Source organism: Ovis canadensis, chromosome 17 (genome assembly GCF_042477335.2).
Source record: "Ovis canadensis isolate MfBH-ARS-UI-01 breed Bighorn chromosome 17, ARS-UI_OviCan_v2, whole genome shotgun sequence".
Classification (NCBI taxonomy): Eukaryota; Metazoa; Chordata; class Mammalia; order Artiodactyla; family Bovidae; genus Ovis; species Ovis canadensis.
The window spans coordinates 50868391-50896100 of NC_091261.1; the positions used below are offsets into that span (position 1 = coordinate 50868391).

Here is a 27710-nt window from a genome sequence, read left to right on the forward strand (position 1 = left end):
CATTTTTAGGCTTTTGACTAGATATTTATTTCAATAAAAACATCTTTGGCTAAACTTATCTTAAAATTACTGTAGTATATATGCAACTACCAAATACTCAGGTTTTCTTTATGATTTAATTTATGCTATGTTTCCTCTTTTACTTGTAAAATGCAAGGCACTATCACCACTAACCATGGGAAAAAGCAAAATTAAAATTGTATGTTTATAAATTTTTGAAGTGTGAGTGCATATTGCAATATGCCTACAGTTAACAGGATTTCATACATTTTTATTGTGGTAATTATATAAAACATAAAAATGTGCATTTTAACCATCTTTAAGTGTACAGTTCAGTGGCATTAACTACATTCAGATTGTTGTGAACCATCACCACCATCCATTTCCAAAGCTTTCTTGTGTTTCCACACTGAAACTCTGTGCCTTTATACAATAACCCCCCATACCTTCCTCCCCCTAATCCCTGACAACAGCATTCACAAAATTTCTGTCTTTGTGAACTTGATTACACTAGTTACCTCATATAAGTGGAGTCATACAGTATTTGTCCTTTTGTGACTGGCTTGTTTCAATAGCATAATGTCTTCAGAATCTATCCATATTGTAGCATATATCAGAGTTTCCTCCCTTTAAAGGCTGAATAATAATCCACTGTGTGTGGTTTAAGCATTCATCCAGTGATGGACACTTGGGTTGTTTCATTTCCACATTTTGGCTTCTGTGAATAATGCTGCCTTGCACTTGGGTGTATGAATGCATGATTCCCTAATTTCAGTTCTTTCGGGGATATAATCAGAAGTAGAATTTCTGGGTCCCATGGGAATTCTATGTTTAATTTTTTGAGGAACCACCATAGTGTTTTCTATAGCAGCTGTGCCATTTTACTTTCCTACCAGTACAAGAGTTCTCATTTCTCCACATCCTCACCAGTACTTGTTATTTTCTGTTTTTGAGAACAACCATCCTAATGAGTATGGTGCACCTTATTTTGAAATATCAAGAGTGCCTTATCATCATCTCTCACACTCTGGTAATGTTCCTTAAATTGCTATGTAGTCCAGGAATAAAAATTTCCTATGTTCTGGAAAAAATGAAGCAATTACTTGATTATCATATTGACCTGTGTTCCTTTCTGGTCATCTCAAGCATGGAATTATTAGAATTTCAACACACTGAAAGTAATTTATTTGAGCAATTAATACACTAGAGGATATCAATGGTAGATTGGGTGATACAGAAGAACTTGGAAGACAGAATAGTGTAAATCACCCAATTAGAACAGCAAGAAGAAAAAATAATTTTAAGAAATGAGGATAGTTTAAAGGACTTCTGAGACAAGTATACAAATATTTGCATTATTAGGGTCCCAGAAGGTGAAAAGAGACAGGAAGGGGGAAAATGTATTTGATTAAATAATGGCTGAAAATTTCCTTCACCTGAAGAAGGAATCAGATATCCACATCCAGGAAGCACATAAAGTCCCAAACAAAATGAACTCAAAGAGATACACACTAAGGCATACAATAAGTAAAATGGCAGGAGTTAAACATACAGAGAGAATTTTAAAGGCAACAAGAGAAAGAAAAAGAGTTGCCTACAAGTTGATTTTTCAGAAGAAATTTGCAGGTCAGAAGTGGGTGGCATGATGTATTTAAAGTGCTGAAAGAAAAATACTTATAACCTGGTTATGTTATCATTCAGAATTGAAAGAACACTAAAGAGCTTCCCAAGAAGAAAAAAATTTAAAAATTCATCACTACTAAGCCAGCCTCACAAGAACTGTCAAAGGGACTTTTACAAGTGAAAAAAAGAAGGCCATAATAAAAAATAATATATATGAGGAAAAAAATCTTATGGACACAGGTAAATATATAGAAAAGGCAGTGGATCAACTATTTTAAAGAACTAATATGAAGATTAAAAGACAAAAGTTGTAAAATAAACCAAGTATAACTTAAATAGCTAATGCTGTAAAATAGACATCAAAATGAAACTTCACAGGGAAATAATAAAATTTAGAATAAAAAGTATATATATGTGCATGTGTATATATACATACATGCATATATATATATATATAGGAAACTACAAACCATAAACCAACAACAGATACACACACACACACACACACACACACACACACACACACACACACACACACAAAACAAAGGGAAAGGAATCCAAACATAACACTAAAGAAAATTAAGGATAGATGCTAAAGACAAAAAGGAAAACTATAAAAACAACCAGAAAACAAGTAGCAAAATGGCAATAAGTACATAACTATGAATAATCACTTTAAATGTAAATAGACTAAATGCTCCAGAAGAAAGACATAGGGTGACTAAATGGATGAAAAAATAAGCACCATCTGTATACTATCTACAAGAGAGCCACTTCAGAACAAAGAGTCATACATACTGAAAATAAAGAGATGGAAAAAGATATTCCATGTAGATGAAAAGAAAGCTGGGTTATCAATATACATATCAGACAACATAGACTTTAAAGAGAAGTCTGAAGCCAAAGACAAAGAAGGGCACCTATATAATGAAAAAGGGTAAACCCAAGAAAAGGATATAACATTTGTAAACACATATGTACCTAACACAGAAGCACCTAAATATATAAAGCAAATATTATTAGACATAAAGGGAGAAACTGACAGTATTACAAGATAGTAAGAGACATTAATACCCTACTCACATCAATGGCTATATCATCCAGACAGAAAATCAGTAAGGAAACAGTGGCTTTAAGCAACACATTATATCATATGGACTTAATAAATATCTACAGAATATTCCATTAAGAACAGAAGATTAATAATCTCAAATATGCAAATAACCTTTTCTAGGATAAATCACGTGCTAAGCCACAAAATAAGTCTTCATAAATTTAATAAGACTGAAATCATATCAAGCATCTTTTCCAACCACAATAGTATGAAACTAGAAACCAGTTACAGGAAGAAACTGGAAAAACACAAGTATAGATTAAACAACATGCTACTAAAAACCTAATGGATCAACAAAGAAATCAAAGAGGAAATAAAAATATCTTAAGATGAATGAAAATAGAAACACAACCCTACAGAATGTATGGACTACAGCAAATGCAGTTCTAAGAGGAAAGTTTATAGGGATTTATCACCACCTCAAGAAATAAAAAAATCCAAATAGACAACCTAGCTTTCTAATTAAAGGAACTAGAAAAAGAACAAACATAGGCCTAAGTTCGTAGAAAGAAGGAAGTAGTAAAGATCAGAGAAGAAATAAATGAAACAGAGACTAAAAACAATAGAAAAGAACAGTGAAATTAAGAGTTTGTTTTTGAAAAAAATATTGATAGATCTTTAGCCAGACTCAACAAATAAGAGAGGAATCAAAACGGATAAAATTAGAAATGACAAAGTAGTTACAATTGATATCATATAAGTACAAACAATCATCAGAGAAGACTACAAACAGTTATATGCCAACATACTGGGCCATCTACAAGAAATGGATACATTCTTAGAAACATAAAATCTTATAAGAGTGAATCAGGAAAAATATGGAAAAAGGTATTCTGTACAAATGGAAATCAAAAGAAAGCCAGAGTAATATTTATATCAGACAAATGACTTTAACATGAAGACTATTACAAGCAACAAAGACTCTTACTACCTAATAATGAAGGGATCAAATCAAGAAGAACATAGAACAATTATATATACATATGCATCCAATATAGAATCATCTAAATATATAAGGTAAATATTAATGAACATAAATGCAGAAATCATTAGTAACACAATAATAGTAGGGGATTTTAAAATCTTATATCAATGAGCTGATCATCCAGACAGAAAATCAATAAGGAAACACTGGCCACAAAATGAGCCTCAGTAAATTTAAGAACACTGAAGTCATATCAAGTATCTTTTCTGACTATGATGCTATGAGACTAGAAATCAACTATAAGAAAAAACCTGCAAAAAGCACGTGGAGGCTAAACAATGTGCTACTAAACAACCAACAGATCGCTGAAGAAATCAAAGAGGAAGTAAATAAAAAAAAATACCCAGAGACAAATGTAAATGAAAACAGATGATCTAAAATCTCTGGGATGCATCAAAAGCAGCTCTAAGAGGACAGGTTATATCAATACAAGCTTTGTTGTTGTTTTGTCACTAAGTTGTATCTGACTCTTTGTGACCCCATGAACTGTAGCCTGCCAGGCTTCTCTGTCCATGGGATTTCCCAGGCAAGAATATTGAAGTGGGTTGCCATTTCCTTCTCCAGAGGATCTTCCTGACCAAGGGATTGAACTCATGTCTCCTGCATTAGCAGACAGTTTCTTTACCACTGATCCACCTGGGAAGCCCAGCAATACGAGCTTACTTCAGGAAATAAGAAAAATCTTAAATAAACAACCTAACCTTACACCCACAGGCTCTATGGAAAAAAGAACAAACAAAATTCAAAATTAGTAGAAGGAAATGAATCAAAAAAAAACAGAGCAGAAATAAGTGAAATAGAGACTAAATATACAATAGAGAAGATCAATGAAACTAAAATCTGGTTCTTGGAAAAGATAAACACAATTGGTAATTCTTAACCTGACTCATAAAAAAACAAGGAAGAGGGTCCAAATCAACAAAATCAGAAATGAAAAAGAAGTTACAACTGACATCATAGAAATACAAAGATCATAAAACAGACAACCTAAAAGAAATGGACAGATACTTAGAAAGGTACAATCTCTCAAGACTGAACTAGGAAGGAAAAGAAAATAAGAACAGATGAATTACAAGTACTGAAATTGAATCTGTGATTAAAAACTAACAAAAATCCAGGACCAGATGTATATTTTTATATTCCAATTATGAACTATCAGTAGTCAAGAAAACCATCCCACTTACACTCAAATCAAAAAGGATAAAATACCTAGGAATAATCTAACAATGAAGCAAAAGACCTGTATTCTGAAAACTGTAAGACACTGATGAAAAAAAATGAAAATAATACAAGTACACGGAAAGATATACCATTTTCATGGATTGGAAGAATTAATATTGTCAAAATGTCCATACTACTCAGTTCAATCTATAGATTCAATGCAATTCCTATCCAAATACCCATGACATTTTTCACAGAACTAGAACAAAGAATACTGAAATTTGTATGGAACCACAAAAGATCCCAAATAGCTAAAGCAATCTTGAGAAAGAGGAACAGAAGTGGAAGTATCATACTTGATGATTTCCGACTATACTACAAAGCTACCATAATCAAAACAGCATGAGGACTTTCCTGGTACTACAGTGATTAAGAATCTACCTGCTGGGACTTCCCTGATGGTCCATTGGTTAAGATTCTGAGCTCCCAATGCAGTGGGCCCAGGAATTAGATCCCACATGCTGCAAGCAAGAGTTTGCATGCTGTGCTAGGACTTGGCACAGACAAAAAAAAAAAAAAAAAAGAATCTACCTGCCAAGGCAGGGGACATTTTTTCAATCCCTAATCCAGGAACTAAGATCCCACATGCCATGGAACAGCTAAGCCCATGCACCACAATTACTAAGCCTGCATGCTGCAACTACTGAAGCCTGCATGCCCTAGAGCCCATGCTCTACAACACAGAAGCCACTTCAATGAGAAGAAGTCTATACACAGCAACTAGAGAGTAGTCCCTGTTCATTGCAACTAGAGAAAGTCCATGCACAACAATGAAGAGCCCGGGCATGAAAAGCCCATGCACTACAACAAGGACCCAGAAAAGCCAAAAATAAATAGATAATTAAAAAAAAAATGGTATGGCACTAGCACAAAACAAAGACACAGTCAATGGAACAGAATAGAGAGCCCCAAAATAAATCCATACATTTATGGTTAGGTAATGTATGACAAAGGAGGCAAGAATATACAATGTGAAAAAGGCAGTCTCTGCAATAAGTGATTGTTGGGAAAGGTGCACAGCTACACTGAAAAGAATAAAAGTAGAACATCCCATTTCACCTTATACAAAAATAAATTCAAAATGGATTAAAACCTTAAATATCAGACCTAAAGCTGTAAAACTAGAAGAAAACATATGCAGTAGACTCTCTGACATTAGTGTTAGCAATATTTTTTGGTTTCTATTTCCTCAGCCAAGGGAAACAAAAAATTAACAAATGAGACCTGATTAAACTAAAAAGCTTTTGCACAGCAAAAGAAGCTATTGACAAAATAAAAGACAACTACTGAATGGGAGAAGATACTTGCAAAAGACGTGACTGATGAGGGGTAATATCCAAGATACATAAAGAACAAATACAACTCAATATAAAAAAAATCTGTTTCAAAAATAGGAAGAAGACCTGAGTAGTCATTTTTCCAAAGAAGACTTATGGATGGTCAACAGGCGCATGAAAAAATGCTCAACAACACTAATCCTTAGAGAAATGCAAATCAAAACCACTGTGAGATATCACCCCACATCTGTCAGTGTGGCTATCACCCAAAAGACAAGAAATAACAAATGTTGGTGAGATGTGGAGCAAAGGAAACCCTTGTACACTGTTGATAGGAATATAAATTGGTGTAGCCACAATGTAAAATAGTATGGAAGTTGTTCCTCAAAAAATTAAAAATAGAACTACTATACAATCCAGCAATTCCACTCCTTGGTATATATCCAAAAAAAATGAAAACGCTAATCCAAAAAGATACATATATCCCAATGTTCATTCCAGTGCTGCTCTCAGTAGACATGATATGGAGGCAACCTAAAAGGCCATTGACAGATGAATGAATAGAAAAGATGTGGTATATAAACACAATGGAATGTTACTCAAGCTTAATAAAAACAAGAATTAAATCTTGCCATTTGTAACAACGTGGATGGCCCTGGAGGGTATTAGGCATAGTGCAATAAGTCAGACAGAGAAAACCAAATACTGTATGTTTTCACTTATATGTTGAATCTAAAAAACAAAACAAGCAAACAAATATATCAAAACAAAAACAGACTCATGGATACAGAGAATAAACTAGTGGTAACCACAGAGGAGAGGGCTGGGGGTAGGAAAAAATAGGTGAACGATATTAAAAGGTATGAACTACCAGCTTTAAAATAAGTCACAGAGATGTATTGTATAGCACAGGTAATATAGTCAGTATTTTATGTTTACTTTGAATGTTGTGTAATCTATAAAAATACTGAATTGCTATGTCATACACCTGAAACTAATGTAATTTTATAAGTTAACTACAGTTTAACACATTGAAATTTTTAAAAAGAAAACTATTTAATTTAAGAAAGTGTTAGTCGCTCAGTCATGTCCAGTTCTTTGTGGCCCTGTGGATTGAAGCTCGCCTGGCCCCTCTGTCCGTGGAATTCTCCAGGCGAGAATACTGGAGTGGGTGGCCATTCCCTTCTCCAGGGGATCTTCCTGACCCAGGAATTGAACCCGGGTCTCACTTCATTTAAGAAAAGAACTTAATTTACAAGTAAATAACATTAATCTAAAAATAAAAGGAAATGGCTTAGGAAAAAAAGAACTAAGCAACTTCCTCCGAGTAAACATTTGATCAATGAACAGCGTTTTAACTACATGTAACTCTGACTTATGATTCTTGAAATGAGTAACTGTTAGTGATCTTAATACTCTTTCTAGAGGAACTCTGTAGAAACAGGTTTATTATATCATTATAGGGAGAAAAAATTTGTACCTGGTATTTCTACCTGAAGCAATGAGAGAAATTTCAGTATAAAGATGGGTATCCAGCATAATGCATCAGTAAATACAATAAAGAAAAACCGTTTGGCAAGGATCATCTCTTTTCTAACTTGATTCTGTACTTCATTTGCTGTTATGGCACTTTGATGGATGCTGTAAAACATACTTCCGTAGGAAAAAACTATGATGAGAAATGCTGCCAAGTTAATACCTGTTAAGAACACATAGATTATTATTAATCAATATGAGCATTCTTTCAAAACAAACATACCTTTAGCAGTTATTATAAAGGAGAAGGCAAAGACCACAATGTGCTTTTTGTTCTTTATAAGAATTACTAAAGTGCAAAAATCATGAATTAAAAAATTTAAATATTGTTGGAGTTATAAGAATGATGCAATGTTTAATTTTAAAATGACGTATTAAAATTAGATTTCAGTGATTATAGTGATTCAGTGAATATCCTGGGATTATTAAATTAATCTGTCTATTCTTTTTGTAATTCAGTTACATACTTTGAGAATATTTTTTCGAAAGGAAACACTTGTCTACTCCCAAGCCAAAGACCTGTGTTGCTACTTTGACTCTATTATAAACGCAAAGAGTTGGAATATATTTTGCTTAGTATTATTAGGGTGAATGCATGAAATGCAAGTGTTTAAAGTCTTATCTTTTATTAAAGTGCATCATATGTGAATTAATATGATAAAGCGGTAATTTAGAAAAATTCCCTTTAGGGAGTTTTGATAAAATCCACCCCCAGTGTCCATTCTGGCTAGAAGATCTGAAATTAAAATAAATATTAAAAGACATAAATTGTGACTTATTTTAACATTTAAATAAAGGGGCTTTTAAAAAGTTTTAAAACTCATTTTAAGTCTTGAATCTGCTACAGTATTTTTTTCTGTTTTTTTTTTTTTTTTTGCTGAAAGACATGTGGGATCTTAGTTCCCTGAATAAGGATTGATTTTGTTTTTGCTATTCTTTTTGTTTCATTTTTGGATGGCAACACACAACATGTAAGATCTTAGTTCCCTTGTCAAGGATCAAACCCACATCTCCTGAATTGCAAAGCAGATTCTTAACCAGTGGACCACCAGGGAAGTCCCTCCAGCCAGGGATTGAAACTGCACGCTTTATATTGCAAAGGGAAATCTTAACCACTGGACTGCCAAGTCCTTGAAAAGGCTTTTAATACAGAATTTCTTACCAAGAAAAATTGCCACTGAATAAATCTGGGCTCCAGTACTTTCTGCATCTTCTGAATGAAGAGGGAAACATACTCCGTTGGTGCCATAGTAGTTTTTGAAAAATTTCTTATTGCTCAGTGGAATGAAAGCCACAATAACCCCAATAATCCAAATAAGAATCAAAACTGTAATGGTTCTGCATTTTCCAAGTCTTAAACATCTAAAAGGATACACAATGCAGATATATTTTTCCAGTGTCAGAAATGTTAAAAGTAATACAGATACTTCTGTGGACAGAATGGCCAGGGACCCCAGAAGCTGACAATGAGTGCTCTCCATCCACAGCTGCGCATGTTTATTGTATTCTCCTCGAAACTTCAGGTCAAAGGCTCCGATCACAAATAAATAGATTCCCATCAAGCAGTCAGCACCTGCAGGAATCAGTAAATTTAACAAATGTAGAGAAATAAATAGGTGAAATGGAATTATCATTAAACAGTAATATTTTTAACATTAGCCCCAAATAGACAAGTGTCTCTATCTTAGGGGGAGGTAAGATGTATTCTAAAACTTCATTTATGCGTGAGGACCATTTCATCAACTCTCTCTGATAACAACGCTTACAGCATCCTCTGCAGCTAAATATGTAAGCATGTCTCTGCTTTTATCTAACACACAGGTCTGTAAGAGCAGCGATCTTATCTGTTTTGTTTTCCTTCTTAGCCCCATCACCTAGAAATGCTGAATAAATGAGTAAAATGCAAATATGTTCTGCATTCAGTCACGGACAAGATAGGGGTATTATAATTTGGTTCATTTCTTCCACTGAAATTCTCCCAGTTTAAGAAGTTAAGTCATTCAAAATCCCAGAGAAAGTTATTTCAGAAGCTGCTATGATAGCGTAATGACTATGAATTTTGAGATCTATAATTTAGAAGAAATGAATAATTATGAAGTGCTCTGTAGTTAGTATAATTTTAAGGGGTTTAAATGTCTTATCCAGAGGTGGTCTAAGCAAAACCTGTTCTGATTCTTTCTTCCCATGTTAACATCTTTCTCTCTCTTTTCAGACTCCTCCAAATCAGTTGTTCATGTGATACATTTCTTGATGTATTTTCTAAGTAAATATTGCATATCATAAAGAGAATTTTTTTTTCACTGTGTAAGCATTCTACACAATGATCCTAAAATCACAGTATAAATCAAAAGACTAGCCTTAATCTTTAAACACTGAGGTTATATTCTAGCCTTTACCAGGGAAATTGAGTGAACTCAAAAATTTTATAGCTAGCAATACAAAGTAGTTAATTTCTGAGTTCTGATTCTTAGGCAGTTTGCAATGAAAAAACAGTTCAGCCTTAGACTTTGAATGAGTGTAGGGGTAAGACAGCACAGCACTCATAAAAAGTAGGACGCCATGTAGATGGATGTTTGCTTGAGGGAGTATGGGTGAATTATACGGCACTTGACCCAGATTATAAACAACCGGAACACTAGTTTCTTGCTTTTATTTCTTTTTAAAAATATTCTTCATTTAACATACTACCTTGCAATCACATTTCAACAACTTGAAAAAATTTAATACTACTTAAAACACTTTCTTATTTAAATATTTCAAATTATGAATGGAAAAGATGTTAGAAGCTCAGAGACCAGAAGAACAATAATGTCTGAACTTAGTGTCTATGAACTGGATGTGCACATACAAAATAAACAGAGCTCTGGGTGTGAAAATGTGACGATGAAAGGTTTCAAGGTTATTCATAGTAAAAAATTTTGCATGCTTTCAAAAAATACTACACCGGCTTTCCTGGTGGCTCGGCCAGTAGAGAATCTACCTATAAATCAGGGGACCCCGGTTCGATTCCTGGGTCAGGAGAAGGAAGTGGCAACCAACTCCAGTATTCTTGCCTGGAGAATCCTATGGACAGAGGAGACTGGCAGCTACAGTCCATGAGGTCACAAAGAGTCGCACACAACTGAGCGACTAACTCACAAAATACTATACTTTTACAGAAGAAAGTGAATGAACAAATGCTTCCTTATCAGACAAAATTAATGAATGAGAGCTTCATTAATCTGCGTAAGGTGACTGAGTTTTCTTACTTTAAAAACTTTCTTATCACTTTACTTTCATATAGCATTTCATCGCGGAGAAGGCAATGGCACCCCACTCCAGTATTCTTGCCTGGAAAATCCCATGGACGGAGGAGCCTGGTGGGCTGCAGTCCACGGGCTCGCGAAGAGTCGGACACGGCTGAGCGACTTCACTTTCACTTCTCACTTTCGTGCATTGGAGAAGGAAATGGCACCCCACTCCAGTGTTCTTGCCTGGAGAATCCCAGAGACAGAGGAGCCAAGTAGGCTGCCATCTATGGGGTCGCACAGAGTCGGACACGACTGCAGTGACTTAGCGGCAGCATTTAATTGAATGCTTAGAAAACAGCTAAGCAAAGGGGAGAAAATTTTAACACCCTATGATTCTAGTACTCTGGTTACTTATTTTCTAATAGTAACACTTTAATATATTTCAAAACTTGTAGTTCCTCTTCAGCCAGGAAATACTCACAGCAGAGAGAAATGATTGACATGGCATGCAGCTTGTTTTCAGACCTGATATAAGGTCGCATACAGATGACAAAGATGTTTCCAAAGCACGTAACTGCAGACACAACCCAGACGAACACTCTCTGAATAATGCTCGCCAAGAGATCCTCTAAAGATGAGAGTCCATCAGTGTTTGGTTTACAGATGCGAACATGTGGTGCATAGCCACAGTATTGAAATCTCTTAAAATAGCTGTTGTGCAAAGAGAAGGGAAAATAAGACTTTAAACTGAAATGTCACTCTACCTTAGTATCTATTTTCTCCATTTCCTCTGTAAAAAGAAAACATCTTAATATCAGTCTCAGAGGAATAAAAGTAAAACATTAAGGACACTAAAGTTTTATTAAGAAACTTAAGTTTAATTCTTTGTGTGGGAGCAGTAAATGGGCATAATGAACAGACAAGCATTAGACATATTTTAGAATATAAATCAATTGTTGTCATGTGATCAAGATAATACACCGAAGGAAACTGTTACTGGGTTTTCAGTGCTTGGTACATAGCTCCTGTGTTGCTGCAATTGATTTTGCTTTTTCACACCTGGGGGAAGAGAGTTAAAGGCTTTGTCCTCTGTGTGTCTATGGCTTTTCTGTTATAGACGTTGTATGATCTGTAACTACTTGCTAACACGTTTATTCTCACACTAGATTTTGGTACATGATAAGGTGTTGGATAAATATTTGTTGAGTGAATTCTTTCATCAGTAGAGAGACCTCCCTTGTTAATAAAAGACACCACTTGGATAATCAGTAATTACTACTGTGTACTACCAACACCCACACCATTTATTGAGCATTTTTGAAGTATAACTTCTCAAATCAGGAATAACTTCTTAAATCAGCTCAATGAGGTTGGTGTTGCTATCACTGTATGAGGAGATGAATCTTCAATGGAGGCAAATTATCTGCTAGGAAACTTTCTACTAAGTCCAGAAATTTAGTATTCAAATTAGATCCATTTGCCCCTAAAGCCATGCACTCTGGCAAAAAGCATAAAGGATCTTTATAGTATAAAAAGCTGTAGTAATACAAGATAAAAACTTGACAATTACAGTCTATAGTCCTGTTGTTTAACTCTTGCTGCCTAGATCCCAGGATCTGCTCAATTCAAGTCTAGTCCTTGAGTTTTTTCTTGGGTTTTATGAGTTACACCAATTTCTTTCAATAAACTCTGCTTTGCTAAATTTTGTCAGAGTGCTTTATATTGTGTGTAACCAAGGAAACTTTTATAAACATGCCCTGAGGAATTATGGGAAAAAAAATCAGTGTCCTCTGTTAGATTTAAAATACAAGCAAGATTATAGAGTGGTTGTGGCTGCCATGACACTTTCTAAATTATTCAGAATTAATTGCCTTGGCAAGGAGATCACTCTAATATTGTGTGTGTGTGTATTATATATACATATATATATATATATACTGCTATATATTACATTCAACTAAAGAAAATGTTTCTAAAGCATGTAATGATGGCATGATGGGACATGATGTTTGAATAAAAGATTTTTCAGAGTTTGCCATTTTATCCATACACCCTTGCTCCATCATGTACTGACATGTGGGCAATTTTCACTGAGGAGGCTTTCTCTCGTCCTTCCTCCATTTACATGAATTATTTACAATTGTTTGATGTTGTTTATGTGACTTCCTACTTTTTCACCTGGTTGCATTTATGCCATGTGCACCAGTTGCTAGCTTAGTGGGCAATCATGAATATCTGTGAATGTCATGAGAGGTCATTAGAGCTTACAAGCCTGAGTGGGTTCTCTCCGCACTTCTGTTTTCTGACACTCAAACAAATCTCATTTCATTTTCTCAGACCAAATCATGGACAACTAAAAATCACCTCACCTTATATTTATGCTTTAAAAGTTAGTTATTGCTTAGGCAAATTAGTCAGTAGAAAATGTTAATAAATTGAATGTACTGCATATGGGGGTATTGGCACAATACAGGTGAAAACCTAAGAGATTAAAAATCAAGGTGAAGAACAAGAAAAACATCTGCTTACATGTAAGAGAGATTCATGAGAGGTCTAAACATCCTTTGTTGGATATTTGAAATTTCAATTCCATCTAGGCTGCTAAAATATCAAATTATAAAAAAACATATGTTATGCAGGGTATAATGAGCTTTTGTGAAGGACAGTTTAATATACAATTATTTAACACTTATTCTGAACTAAAAATTCATACTTAGCCTTCCCTGGGCACCTTCCCAGTTCCTTTCATTGCATGAAAGATTTTTAAAATTCTATAGTGCTTTACAATTTTCCAAAGTTTCACACATATGATTTCATGTGATCCCATAATAACCCTTTCTTCCCCCAATGCCTTTTTGATTCTGCTATTTATATACAATATAAATACTTATATTTATATTGATTCTATATATTTCCTATTTCAATTTTTGGCTTCTAATAGATTGTGGCATGATGCTTTTTTCATAGTAACTACTCAACAAATATATGTGAAATAAATGAATAAACATTGCCTTTTGACGATATTGCAATTGCAGAGAGGGGCATTTTACATTCTTGAAATGTTTCTAATAATTTTTTAATAACTTTTTTCTAATAAAATGACATTTTACTGAGGGAACACTTAAAATAACTGAAGCACACTTTCTTAAGGCAATTCATAGAACTAACATAATTTAGGTTTAACACCACACATAATGTGTGTGTGTTTGTGTGTGTGTGTGGCAAGTAAAGATTTATATAATCTAGAACATTCTATTTTGGGATAACAATAGTTATAATAAACTCTTAGATACCCCCAGTGCTAATGAAGGAATAAATATGTATAGATGCCTTCAGAGAATCAAAACAAAGAATCCAATATAAGCTCCTGGTGATTATAGAAACATAGAAAGTGATTACTTATTATCTAATTTTTAGCTCATAAATATGAAAGATTAAACTAATAGCCATCTGTTTGTTTATAGCTCAGCAAGTACTCACATGGTTTCAGTAGAGTTTACCTAACATCCTGGGAATAAAGCTTCTGATTCAAGACTCTATTAATCTTATTTTATAGAATTTATTAGCTATTAGTACATAAGTAAAAAATGTATCATTAAACTATCCCCATAGGTGTATACTTACAGAGACTTGAGTTTGACAAGATTATCAAATTGGTTGGCTTGAATTGTCTGGATTGGGTTATAGGAAAGATTCCTGTTTAAAAAAAAACCAAAAACAACAGCAGCAATTGGTCATTTCTAGAAAGGATTTGAGTAAAGAGGAAGTATACCTGTTGACTGAGGGTTGCTTGTAAACATTAGCAAAAAAGTACATCAATGGCACTTGTACCATAGGGCTCATTAGACATTCAAATGGATTAATGTAGGTAGAACTCTTAGAACCATGCGTGGCTCTCAATAAGTGTCTTGGTGACAGCAAAAAGCTAAGAACCACATGATTATGAAGGCGGGGTGGTCCAGGGTGGTCCCACCAGGGAACCGGCAGACTTCCCAAACGGAAGCCACACCACTTCAGATGTTGCCTATCATCAGGTGTGATTTAAATAAAAGAGAAAAAGTCTCATTTAGTCAATTTGAATGAATGAAACCATATTGAATGCTTTTTACAATAAATCATGCGGCAAATAGTGGCATATTGCCTTAGCAAGTTATGAGGCATGAAGTGAAAAGTAAATGGCTTTATGGCTAGGAACAAAGAGATGAAGATAGTGCTAGAAGTTCTATCCAGAGGGATTAGGCAAGAAATAAAATAAGCGGCATCCAAATTGAGAAGTGAGAAGTAAAATTATCTCTGTTTACAGATGACGTTTTATGTGTGAAAAGTGAAAGTGTTAGTTGCTCAGTGGTGTCAGACTCTGTGATCCCACGGACTGTAGCCCACCAGGCTCCTCTGTCCGTGGAATTCTCCAGGCAAGAATACTGGAGTGGGTAGCCACTTCCTTCTCCAGGGTATCTTTTCAACCCAGGAATAAAACCCAGGTCTTCTGCATTGCAGGCAGATTCTTTATCATCTAAGCCACCAGGAAAGCCCATTTTATGTGTATAAAACCTTAATGATTTCACACACACACACACATATACACACACAACTGTTGGAACTAATAAACAAATTAAACTAAACTGCTAAATATAAAATGAATGCACAGTAATCAGACAATGATGAATAATCAAATGCATTTCCATGCATCAACTATGAGCAATCCAGAAAGAGAATTAAGAAAATAATTTAATTTACAACAGCATCAGAAGAATACTTAGGAATAAACTGAATAGAGGCTTCCCTTGTAGTCCAGAGGTTGGGAATCTGCTTGCCAATGTAGGCAACATGGATTTGATTCCTGATTCAGGATGATCCCACATGCTACAGAACGACTAAGCCCATGCCCCACAACTACTGCACCGCAAGAGAAGCTACCAAAATGAGAAGCCTCCACACTGCAATGAAGAGTGGCCTCTGCTTGCCGTAATCAGAGAAAGCTTATGTAGCAGTGCAGCCAAAAAGCCCAGTGCAGCCAAAAAGCCCCAATAATCTGAATAAAGGTGAAAGGCTTGCACTGTGAAAACAAAATATTGTTGAAAGAAATTAGACACCGATAAATGGAAAGACATTCTGTGTTTGGGGACTGGAAGATTTAAAATCATTAAGATGGCAATACTACCCAAAGCAATCTAAAGATTCAGTGCAATGCCTATCAAGATCCCAGTGATGGTTTTTCTGAATAAATAGAAAGATCCATCTTAAAATTCATTTGGAATCTCAAGGGAACCTGAATAAGCCTTGAAAAAGAAGGACAAAGTTGGAGGTCTTACTTTCTGACTCAAAACTTACTACAAAGCTACAGTAATCAGTAATCATATGGTGCTGGCATAAAGACAGTTTTATAGGATGATGCAATAGAATGGAGAGCCAAGGAACAAACTTTTGTATGCATGGTCAACTAATTTTTAACACATGCCAAGACCTTTCAATGGGGAAAGGACAAACTTCTTAACAAATGGTTCTGGGAAAACCAGATAGATGTCCACATGCCAAAAAAAAAAAAAAAGAGCTTAGACCCTTAGCTTCCACAATGTACAAAATTAACTCAAAATGGATCTAAGTCCTAAATATAAAAGCTAAAACTATAAAACTCTTAGAAGAAATCATAAGAGAAAAACTTCATGACATTGGATTAGGCAGTGATTTCTTGTATATGTGATACCAAAAGCATAGGTAACAATAGAAAAAAATATAAGAATTGGACTACATCTAAATCTAAAACTTTTGTGCATCAGAAAACACTATCAGCAGAGTGAAAAGGCAACCTACAGAATAGGAGAATGTATTTGTAAATCATATATCTGAAATTATTTACTATCTAAAATATATATGATCTAACAACTTAACAGGGGTTCCCAGGTGGTACTAGAGGTAAAGGACCCACCTGCCGATGAGGGAGACATAAGATACACAGGTTTGAACTCTGGGTCAGGAAGATCCCTGGAGGGCATGGCAACCCACTCCAGTATTCTTACCTAGAGAATCCCATGGACAGACAGGCCTGGTACACTGCATTCCATAAGGTCGCAAAGAGTAGGACATGACTGAAGTGACTCAGCATGCATACACAATTTAAAAATGAGTAAAGGACCTGAATAGACATTTTCCAAAGAAGATGTGCAAATGACTGATAAGCACATGAAAAGATGCCCAACATCATTAATCATTAGAGAAATGCAAATCAAAACCACAATGAAATACCATGTCACATCCATTAGGTTGGCTATTATTAAAAAAAATACAAGATTACAAGTGCTGTTGAAAATGTGGAGAAATTAGAATCTTTGTGCAGTTAGTGAGAATGTAAAATAATGCAGCCACTATAGAAAAGAGCATGATGTTTCCTCAAAAAATTAAAAATTGAGTTACCATATGATCCAGTAATACTATTTCTGGGGCTATATACCCCAAAGAATTGAAAGCAAGTTCTTTAACAGATATTTACACACCCATGTTCATAGCAGCCCTACTCATAACACTAAAAGGTGGACAAAACCCAAGTGTCCATCAATGGAAAAATGGATAAATACAATGTGGTACTTACACACAGTGGGGTGCTAATATGGATGATAATATTCAGAAATTCTGACACAGGCAACAGCATGGATGAAACTTGAAAACATTAGGCTAAGTGAAATTAGCCAGTTGTAAAAGAACAAGGTATGTATGATTCTACCTATATGAGGTACCTAGAGATGCCAAATTCATAGAGACCAAACAGTGATAGAGGTTGGATGGGGAGGGGTGTCGATGGGGAGTTAGTGTTTAATAGGTATGGAGCTTCAGTTTGGAAAGCAGGACAAGTTCCAGAAATGGATGGTGGTGATCGTTATACAACAGCATGAATGAAGTTGATACAACTGAACTGTACACTTAAAAATGGTTAAAACGGTAAACACACATACTGATGTGTATTTTAATGGCAATTTTAGAAAATGAAACAAATTAAAAATAAAGATAAAAATTCATATCAATCTTACAGTTGTGAGAGCTCCTTCAGATCCTTAAAGATATGTGGAGAAAGATTTTCAATCTTATTGCTTCCTAAATCCCTAGGGAAATAATTGCAAACATGTCATGTTATTTTCTTAAGACTTTATCCATAGTTCTGTGGTTTATTAGAAAACCATTATACAACTTTCAAACAGTGCTACTAGTGAAGTTATATAAATTGGTGGTGGTGGTTTAGTTGCTAAGTTTTGTCCGACTCTTGCGACGCCATGGGCTGTAGCCCACCAGGCTCCTCTGTCCATGGGATTTTCCAGGCAAGAGTGCTGAAGTGCGTTGCCATTTCCTTCTCCAGGGGATCTTCCCGACCCAGGGATGGAACCCGGGCCTCCTGCACTGCAGGCTGATTCTTTACCGACTGAGCCATGAGGAAATTAACAGAAGTCAAAACTTTAAAAAGGGAATGAATAATATCGTATATGAAACAGATCACCAGTCCAGGTTCGATGCATGATACTGGATGCTTGGGGCTGGTGCACTATGACCCAGCGGGATGGTATGGGGAGGGAGGAGGGAGTGGGGTTCAGGATGGGGAACATGTGTATACCTGTGGTGGATTCATGTTGATGTATGGCAAAACCAATACAATATTGTAAAGTAATTAACCTCCAATTAAAATAAATAAATTTCTATTTAAAAAACAAAATAAAAAAAGGGAATGAAATGTAAAAGATAAACATATTTCCTCATTTTATTCCTCATTCAGAGACAATGCTTGATGGTATCTGACCTGGTTCTAATAGATCCAGTTTTCTAATTTAATTAATATTGTGCTGTCTTCTTTTCTCTTTTTCCCCTCTGCCACCTCTCTCTTCCCTTCCCATCCATTCTTCTTTCCTTCCTTCTGTGCTAAAGTAGAAATATGGTTTGGAGACTTGATTTTTTCTTTTGTTTCAGTTGATTATAGTTTTTATCTGGAAGTGGATTATTTCAGGTTTCAGTTTCGTCCATAGCTGATATACACGAGGTCTTATATACTCTTGGGGCAGGAGACTTCATATATGTACAGAGGTGGGGCTGCCCACTGAGGTGTGACTTTGTAGCTTAGCTGTGAGATTTTGGACAGTACCAGCTCTTATGGTGGCTTTTACAGTAGCAACTCTCATGAGAAAGGCCTAGAATTCTTCTAAACAAGATAGGCTTGATTTCTCCAATGTCATCACGAGAAACTAAGGGAAAGTCTAACCACTTTCCCTGTCTATCCTCAAGAAGTATTAGTTGCCACAGGAAGAGGTAAGGATGTAGGTCTAGATGCTGTGTAAACTGGAGTGCTTATAAATCAAAAGTTAGATTATTGAATTTGAAAGGGCAGGGCAGTTTTAGATTGAGTTTTAAAACTAAAAACAAGTAAGTAATATAATCAAAATTACAAATGTCTTTGTTGTAAATGTTCTATGTTCATATTGTAATATGATTCTTGAGACTGTTTTTGTTATTTACATATTTATGGGTGAATTGTCTATGTGGATAGATTCTCTGATTTGATAACCAAAGGAATCTTTCAAAAATTTCATCCCCTTTTGAAAATTCTTCAATAGCTCATTGCTGCATAAGAGATAAAATAAAAACTGCTTAGTGTGATAGAAAAAAGTCTTTAAATATTCTATACTGTCCAGGTTAGTTTTCTACCACTTTCTGCTCAGTTAAATTGACTTTCACCAGGACCTGAATGCACCTCAGTATTCTAACCTCCAGGTTTTTGCATAGGTGCTTCCTTCTACCTGGAAAAAGCTTTACTTCTGGTCCTTTAGGTGAATACCTTCAAGATTCTGCTCAGAAAAACAACAACAACAAGGAATTACTGTATAGCAGAGGGAACTATACTCAATGTCTTGTAATAACCTATAATGGGAAAGAATCTGAAAAAGAATAGATATGCAAACCCGAATCATTTTGCTGTGCACCTGAAACTAACACCACGTTGTAAATCAACTATACATTTTTTGGGCTGTGCTGGGCCTTTGTTGCTGCACCCAGGCTTTCTCTAGCCATGGTGGTGGTGGTGGGTGCTACCCTCTAGTTGAAGTGCTCGGGCTTCTCATTGCGGCGGCTTCTCTTGTTGCAGAGAGTGAGCTCTCAGTGTGCCAGCTTCAGCAGTTGTGGCTCATGGGCTCTAGACCACTGGTTCAGTAGTTGTGGATAATGGGCTTAATTTCTTCTCTGCATGTGGGATCTTCCTGGACCAGGGATTGAACCTGTATCCCCTGCATTGGGAGGTGGATTCTTAATCACTGGACCACCTGGGAAGGCCAAATATACTTTTAAAAAAAGATTTCACATGTTACTCCTTCATGACTGGGAGAGTCAAGTGTTCTCATGTATAGCATTTACAGCGTCATATTAAAACTTTTCCTGTCCCTACATTCTCTTCTGAAGGGTGTGAGCTCTCTCAGTGCAAGATCTGGGTTTCCCAGCATATAGCTGAGTTTTGGATTAGCTATTCTTTCCATCCCTATGGGCAGACTATTAATAGACTGAAGATCTGTTTTCATATTGAAGTAAAAGGAGCAGGATGATTCCAGTTCCTTATATGGGAAGCCAAGTAAAATATCGATATGCTAGTGAGGCAATGTGAAAAACAGATGTAGAAGAGTCCACTAGAATATTAAATCTCGAGCTACCGTGTTCAGCCATTTCTGGTGAGAGTGCTGGCTTTGGCTATTAAAGCAAATTCGGACAAATTCTTTCATCATCAATCACGTTATGGGGACCATTTGGCTTAGATCCTAAGTGACAAGAACAAAGACCATTTTCTCAGTTTTCGTTTTAGAAAAGTTGGTCTAAACTTAACTGGACTTGAGGTCCATTTCTGAATGGGGCTCAGGAAACACATTGTCACCTTGAGTAGTTGCTTTAAAAGCAAAAATTAGGGCTTTGCTGGTGTTTCTGTGGTTAAGAACCCGCCTTGCAATGCAGGGGACAGAAGTTCGATCCCTGGTCCAGGAGGATGCCTTGGAGCAGCTAAACTTGTGCACCACAGCTCCTGAAGCCTGTGCTCTAGACCCCAAGGGCCGCAATTTCTGAAGCACGCATGCCTAGAGCCAGTGCTCCACAAGAGAAGCTGCATTGATGAGAAGCCCGAATACCATAGCTAGAGAGCAGGCCCCACTTGCTACAACTTGAGAAAGCCCAGGGAGTGATGAAGACCCACCACGGTCAACAAATACATAAATCTTATTAAAAGAAAACTTAAAAAGCACAAGTAATAATAAATCAAGCATGTAGCAAAGTTTCTGCCACTATTTAAATTAAAAAAATTATTTTTGGCTACACAGTGGGGCATGTGGGATCTTAGTTCTTGACTAGGGATGGAACTCATACCCCCTGCAGTGGAGGCTCCAAGTCTTAACCACTGGATCACCAGGGAAGTCTCACCAGAACTGTTTAAACTCTGAGAAGTGGATCTGACTGTTGCTAATTTTGCCCTCATTAATTCTGTCGGTGGGATCAAGCAAGGAGGGGCACTGAATGTAGTCCAACCTTCTTTCAAAAGGAGAGTCACTCATTTTAGGTCCAGACCCATCCATTTGAGGGTCCTCCCTGGTGACTCAGATGGTAAAGAATCTGCCTGCAATTCAGAAGACATGGGTTTGATCTCTCTGTCCTGAAGATTCCCTGGAGATGGGAGTAGCAACCCACTCCAGGACTGAGCAACTTCACTTTCATTTTTCACTTTCATGCACTGGAGAAGGAAATGGTAACCCACTCCAGGACTGAGCAACTTCACTTTCATTTTTCACTTTCATGCATTGGAGAAGGAAATGGTAACCCACTCCAGCGTTCTTGCCTGGAGAATCCCAGGGACGGTGGAACCTGGTGGGCTGCCGTCTATGGGGTCGCACAGAGTCGGACACGACTGAAGCGACTTAGCAGCAGCAAGGTGTCCTGAGCAACATTTTAGTTACATTCTTTAATTTTTTATGGAAAAGTTTTAATGAATCCAAGTTCTGCCCAGCTAATTGTCAAAGCATGTAGTTCTGTTCACACTCCAGATTCTTTTCAGAAAACACAAAATCAAACTATTGGCTAGCCCAGACTTTAACAAAACTCCAATTGTAGAAATGAAGCCATAAAAAAAAGAAATAAAAACTGTCTGAAGAGCATGGGCTTCCTCCATTGTCTTACATATATTTTATTTGGAGAATCACTTACTCTGTGGCTTGACCACAAGGCTTTGATTGATCAGAGACTTGCTTTACTGTCCTTTGGAAAGGTGTCATTGATCTTAAAATGGGCCGTTATAAATAGCTGTCTCAAGCTGCTCTCTTGACCTTTATTACAGGTTTGGATGTTGTTATCCATGGCAGTGTCTAATCTTACAGATCCAAGATTATCCTTTGGTTTCAGAACCAGTAAAGTGATGTCTTTTTATCTCCTGATCTCTAAATCCTCACTCTCTAGAAAATTTAAAGATAAATTTGCTATCCGTCTCTAGCAGTGGGTTAAAGTGATGTAGGACGTAACTTATTTATTAATTTCCCCTGGTTTTATTCGCCTCCACAGCTGTTTCCTTTACTTCACTTTCCTCAAATATTTATTTTATAGTTTCCTTTAACACATATTTGTTAAGCTTTCATAATTCCTGAAATACCTGTGGCTCAGGGTATACAGAAGTAGTGCCATATGTGTAATCAAGCTTACAAAATATATGTGTAATCAAACTTACAATTCATCTAGTTTCTGGAGAGGTGCAAACGTATTTTCACTTAGGTGATTAATTTTGTTTTTCCTCATTACCCTGAAAGTAAAAAGAAAAAAGATGTTGTAGCTTCTGGAGGTAACTTACAGGTGAGTTATTGTAGAGGAGATTAACCACCTGCAAAAACAAAGCTAATTATATCTAATGCATTTCCATATCAAGATACATTGAACTAGTATGATAAATCACCCAAGCTCATTTTAATATTGAATTTCCCAAATCTTTTAATGATGATAAAAGTAAAATGGTGTTCACATTTAAAGTGTTTTAGGGAAGAGCTCCACAGGGATAAGAGTGAAAAATCTCGACCTCTGAGAGTACAGTCTGAATATCAGCACAACTGTCTTAGAGTTGCCTGTTCAGTCTTTGTGGCCTGTCTAACAGAATATACCCCCGGCCCCAGCACCACAATAGTGCCCATGCACATTGGGCAGTTGCTGTGATTTAAAGTGGAGGTGCAGGAATATGTCTACTCTAAGCTGGACCAACTCAGAAGATCTCTGATTTGTGATGCTGAATCAGACTGTAAGGCCTGACAGTTCATTTCTGCACTGATCTGGTGTTATGAGCTAGCAACATGGATTTAAAATAAGACAGAGTGGCATAGGAGAAATTATATTCGATAACATCCTAAGGTTTATCCTGGTGGGTGTCACAGTTGTATCCTCACAGATGTGAACATTCTGCAGCTTTTGAAAAAAATTATAATTAATTTTTTCCCACAACCTTTGCAGTAATAATTCTCATTGAGTAAGACTTGATCTTGGTGATTCTCAAACTGCCATTCAAGGACAGATTCTAGGTGGTTTATGAGAATTTTTTCCCACTAAATTGGGTATTACTTAAGTTTGAGAAAAATAGGTCTCATGTAAGATAGTACCACTGTGATGATTCATGTACTGATATGTTGCAAATCTGTGCTTATGCCTGCTTTGAACTTCAGTAATTTTGCCAATGTGCTTTCATTTCAAAAAACTTCAAACTGAGAGGGAACATTTGCTATAATTACTATGTATGTGTATGCCAGAGCCTGTTCACATAAATGATTCATTTTGTTTGAAAAGAGATAGAACATCACTTTAAAAGGACAAAACATTACTTACAAAACAGTTAAATTACTGCAGGAAATAAAAGTCAAATTTCTTAAATTATGGATATGGTTGCCTTCAAAATCCCTGAAATATAAAAATAAAAGTGACAAAGCTAAATTTTAATCACAGACAGAAATCAATTGGTTAGGAATTATTTAAGTTTTCTCATAAAATATCTTTTCCCCCATATACTGTTTATTTCATATAAATTCTCATATCATGTAAGTGTAGCCACCTACCTAATAGCTGAAATGATATATTTATGTATACAGTTTCTTTTTTCTGTGTTAATAGTAAAAATGCTTTGAGTGGCATTTGTATCAGGTATTCATATGGATACATATGTTATCCCAACTAATGTGAAGAGAATGAAAAAAAATCACGAGACACTTCCAATGACATGCATGTGTGCTGTCACTTCAGGCATGTCTGACTCTTTGTGACCCTATGGACTGTATCTGCCAGGCTCCTCTGTTCATAGGATTCTCCAGGCAACAATACTGAAGTGGGTTGCCATGCTCTCCTCCAGGGGATCTTCCTGACCCAGGGATCGAATCTGTGTCTTCTGCAGCCCCTGCACTGCAGGCAGATTCTTTACCACTGAGCCACCAGGGAAGCCCCACCAACTATATCAACAGATATCAAATGGTGATCCGTATTAAACATCTGTCCAGAGTTCCAGAGGTACCCATGGCCACTCTAAGTGTTGTGGCCTCTATTTGCTCAGAAGATCGTACTATTGTTGCAGAAGTTGCCACTGCCAAAACAAAGTTTAACCTCTACCTCCTCTGCCTAAACACTCCCCAGAAAAAATTCTCAATAGCCTTTTACCACTGAGAACACCTTTCTTGCTTTAGTGTATGGCCACATGGGCCAGTGCAGAGGGAGACCCTCAGCTGCCCTTGGCTGTCCACTCCCAACTCAGGACGCTGTGTGCAGACCTGATTTGAGCTCCCTTGCTGTGTGATACTAGGTTACCAATAGGAATCTGGTCTGAACATCAAAACTTGTCAAATAGTTGATGTTTTATTATCTCGACTTCAGAGTTATCATGAAGGTATTCTTCTATTGTCTTTTAGCTATCATTAGGCTTATGGTGGAAGTTTGTGGAACAGAGTAAGCTGAGCTCAGGAATACACTTTCAGAAATAGATGCTGGCTCTTAAATCTATTTATTTTACCCCAACACTTTGTTGACTGATCACCATACCATGTGGAGCCATTCAGGAACAACTGGGACTAAAATACATGAGCTGAAGTGTGACATAGCTACTAAAATCATGAGCATTAATAGACGTGCCTTTATTCTGCTGGCGAGGCTGTATCTGGGACAGTGTTTTATTTTGACACTGCAGTAAAAATGGATGCAGACAAATCAAAGTCTATCTGAAAAATCTAGAAGGCCAGCATGGAATTCTAGAAATCAAGTCAATGGGACGAAAGCGTGTATTTATCACAGAGAAGAGCAAGTCAGAGAGATATATTTGAAGTCAGGCATAGGGTTTTTCTCTTTGGCATTGGGTTGCAAAATCAGATTTACTGGTTGAAGGACACAAAACATTTCAAATTTAAGCTCACAGCCCATGGTGTACAGAGACTAAGCTTTTTATTACTGAAGTGATTTAGCAAGGGCATATGCGTAACATACCACAAGAATTCTATAGACAGGATTTCTGTATTATATGGAATATTTTATTAAAATCTTAAATTTTGATCCTAGATTACCATTTTAAAGACAAATTGTATTATTTTATTAAGTTGGAAATGAAACACATATATTGGGTCATTAGGTTTGGCCAAGGCCTTTGGCTTTCCATTACATAGGCTGTCAGTGACAAACACTGTTCATTTCTTTTTCCTGTTTCTGTTGCTATTACCATGAGTCTACCACCAAGGGGGTGACTCTCTCTTGAACCTCACAAAATATCTTTAGGAGAGTTGACGTTCTTTTCTTGTTAGCTACACTTGTAATTTTTTTCTATTAAAGTAGCAAAAATATTTCATTTAATATTCATATTAATTTACTAATTTGTAAAAACTAGGGAATAAACTAGGGAACGTATAAACTAGGGAATTTTGATCAAATTGTTACATCCAATGTTGAGTTTATTTCAGTCTTTATTTGTGAATTTGCTTTGGCTTTCTTCCTAAAATTAGAGGTATTAGTTCCTGACATTCAGGGATCAGGTATACAAATCTGCTGCTTGTGCCAGGGCCCCAGGCTCTAAGCGATTTGAGGGGGTGTTTTGCTTACTTTAATTCCTGGATCACTTTTTCAGCTTAATAAGCTTCTGAATCTAACCACTGTATTTTTTCCTTTATATATAGCAGGACTAGTTGAAAACGAAAATTTGGTTCTTGGGCCTGAAGTAAAATAACAGAAAACAAAAATAATCTTTCCTGCTCAGCTCCCTCTCTCATCCCCTAGTGGCATTGTAAACATGCAAATCTCTTCTACCTCTACTTCCTTCCTTGCCTTTTAAACACTTCTGGCTTTTCTTTCACAGAGAAAATCTAGGCAATGAAGGCAGGAAAAGCCTTTGCCTTTCTGCCCAACATCTGTAATTTACCTGAATGGGCACCTGGTCTCCTACACCCATTGTGTGATGACCCTCCTCTTGTTTTAGGCTAATCCTATATTTTCTGAGTTTGGTTTGTGAATTTGCAAACTCCAGGAGATAGTGAAGGAAAGGGGAGCCTAGCCTGTTACAGTCCATGGGGTCACAAAGAGTTGGACATGACTGAGCAACTAGACATGTCTTAAAATATATGGTCAATTTTGGTGAATATTTTTCAGCCTTATTTTTCACTTTCAAGTTTATATCTATTAGGATTAAGTGTAGCTACATAGAACAGAGGGCTTCCCAGGTGGCTCAGTGGTAAAGAACCTGCCTGCCAATGGAGGAGACACAGGAGATTAGATTAGATTAGATTAAGAGGTAGATTAGATTAGGTTAGATTAGATTAGGTTAGATTCCCTGAGTTGGGAAGATCCCCTGGAGAAAGAAATGGTAACCCTTCCCAACCAGTATTCTTGAGTGGAAAATGCTATGGACAGAGAAGCCCATGAGATTACAAAGATTTGGATACAACTTAGTGACTGAACAAGCACTCTCGAAGGCATGCACATAGAACAGAGAACCATCTATGATAGCATAACATCACAAGGGTTTTTGTTTTTTTTAAATCTAGGATTATGTAGTCCAAGGCAAGATTGGTAATTTTACCAAGTTGTTAGAAACCTAACATCTTTCATATTCACTGTTCATATGCCCTTGTCTTCGTAGTCCAAGAAGATTCTAAAGCTCGAGCCATCATATCCATCTTTTCTGGATAAGAAAAGAAAGGAAGGGTCTGCCTGTTTCTCTGTAAGGGGATTTCCCAGAAGTTCCACCTGATAATTCTTCCTCCTCATAAGTTAGAGCCTAGTCATGTGACTCTGTCTGGAGCAGGAAAGTCTGGGAAAGTAATATTTCAGCTGGGTACACTGCCACCCCAAACAAATCAGGGCAGTTTGCTTTGTGCCAATCAGAGTTAACTCATTAACAATGTTATTTAGTTCTGCCTATCATTTTTTGGTTTTACTTGATCTTTCACAGAATGAAACAGGCTGATTCTTATCTCTTACCAATTATATATGTTTATTTTCCTTTTGTTTTGGCGGTTAGATACATCTATTCGGTGTATATATACTCCTAATATAATATCTTATATTGGAAATTGCATTTATTTTTTGTTATTTTAAAAATAGTTATTCCTTTGGCTGTGTAGGATCTTAGTTGTGGCACGTGTGGTCTTCATTGCATCATACGAGATCTTCCCTTGAAGTGCACAGACTCTCTGGCTGAGGTGTGCAGGCTTAGTTGTTCCACAGCATGTGGGATC

The 27710-nt window shown here is 36.3% G+C and overlaps 1 protein-coding gene across 1 annotated transcript in view; it reads right to left on the bottom strand.

Annotated features, from left to right (window-relative positions):
- RXFP1 (relaxin family peptide receptor 1) overlaps positions 1-27710 on the bottom strand; it is an 84507-nt gene that overhangs the window by 3672 nt on the left and 53125 nt on the right. Inside the window, exons 9-16 of the mRNA XM_069557101.1 lie at positions 23839-23910; positions 22703-22774; positions 18009-18080; positions 14611-14682; positions 13516-13587; positions 11468-11697; positions 8919-9329; positions 7701-7919 (exon numbers count right to left, since the gene is read on the bottom strand). Coding sequence (XP_069413202.1) covers positions 7701-7919; positions 8919-9329; positions 11468-11697; positions 13516-13587; positions 14611-14682; positions 18009-18080; positions 22703-22774; positions 23839-23910 — 1220 coding nt within the window. The remainder of the gene's footprint in view (positions 1-7700; positions 7920-8918; positions 9330-11467; positions 11698-13515; positions 13588-14610; positions 14683-18008; positions 18081-22702; positions 22775-23838; positions 23911-27710) is intronic.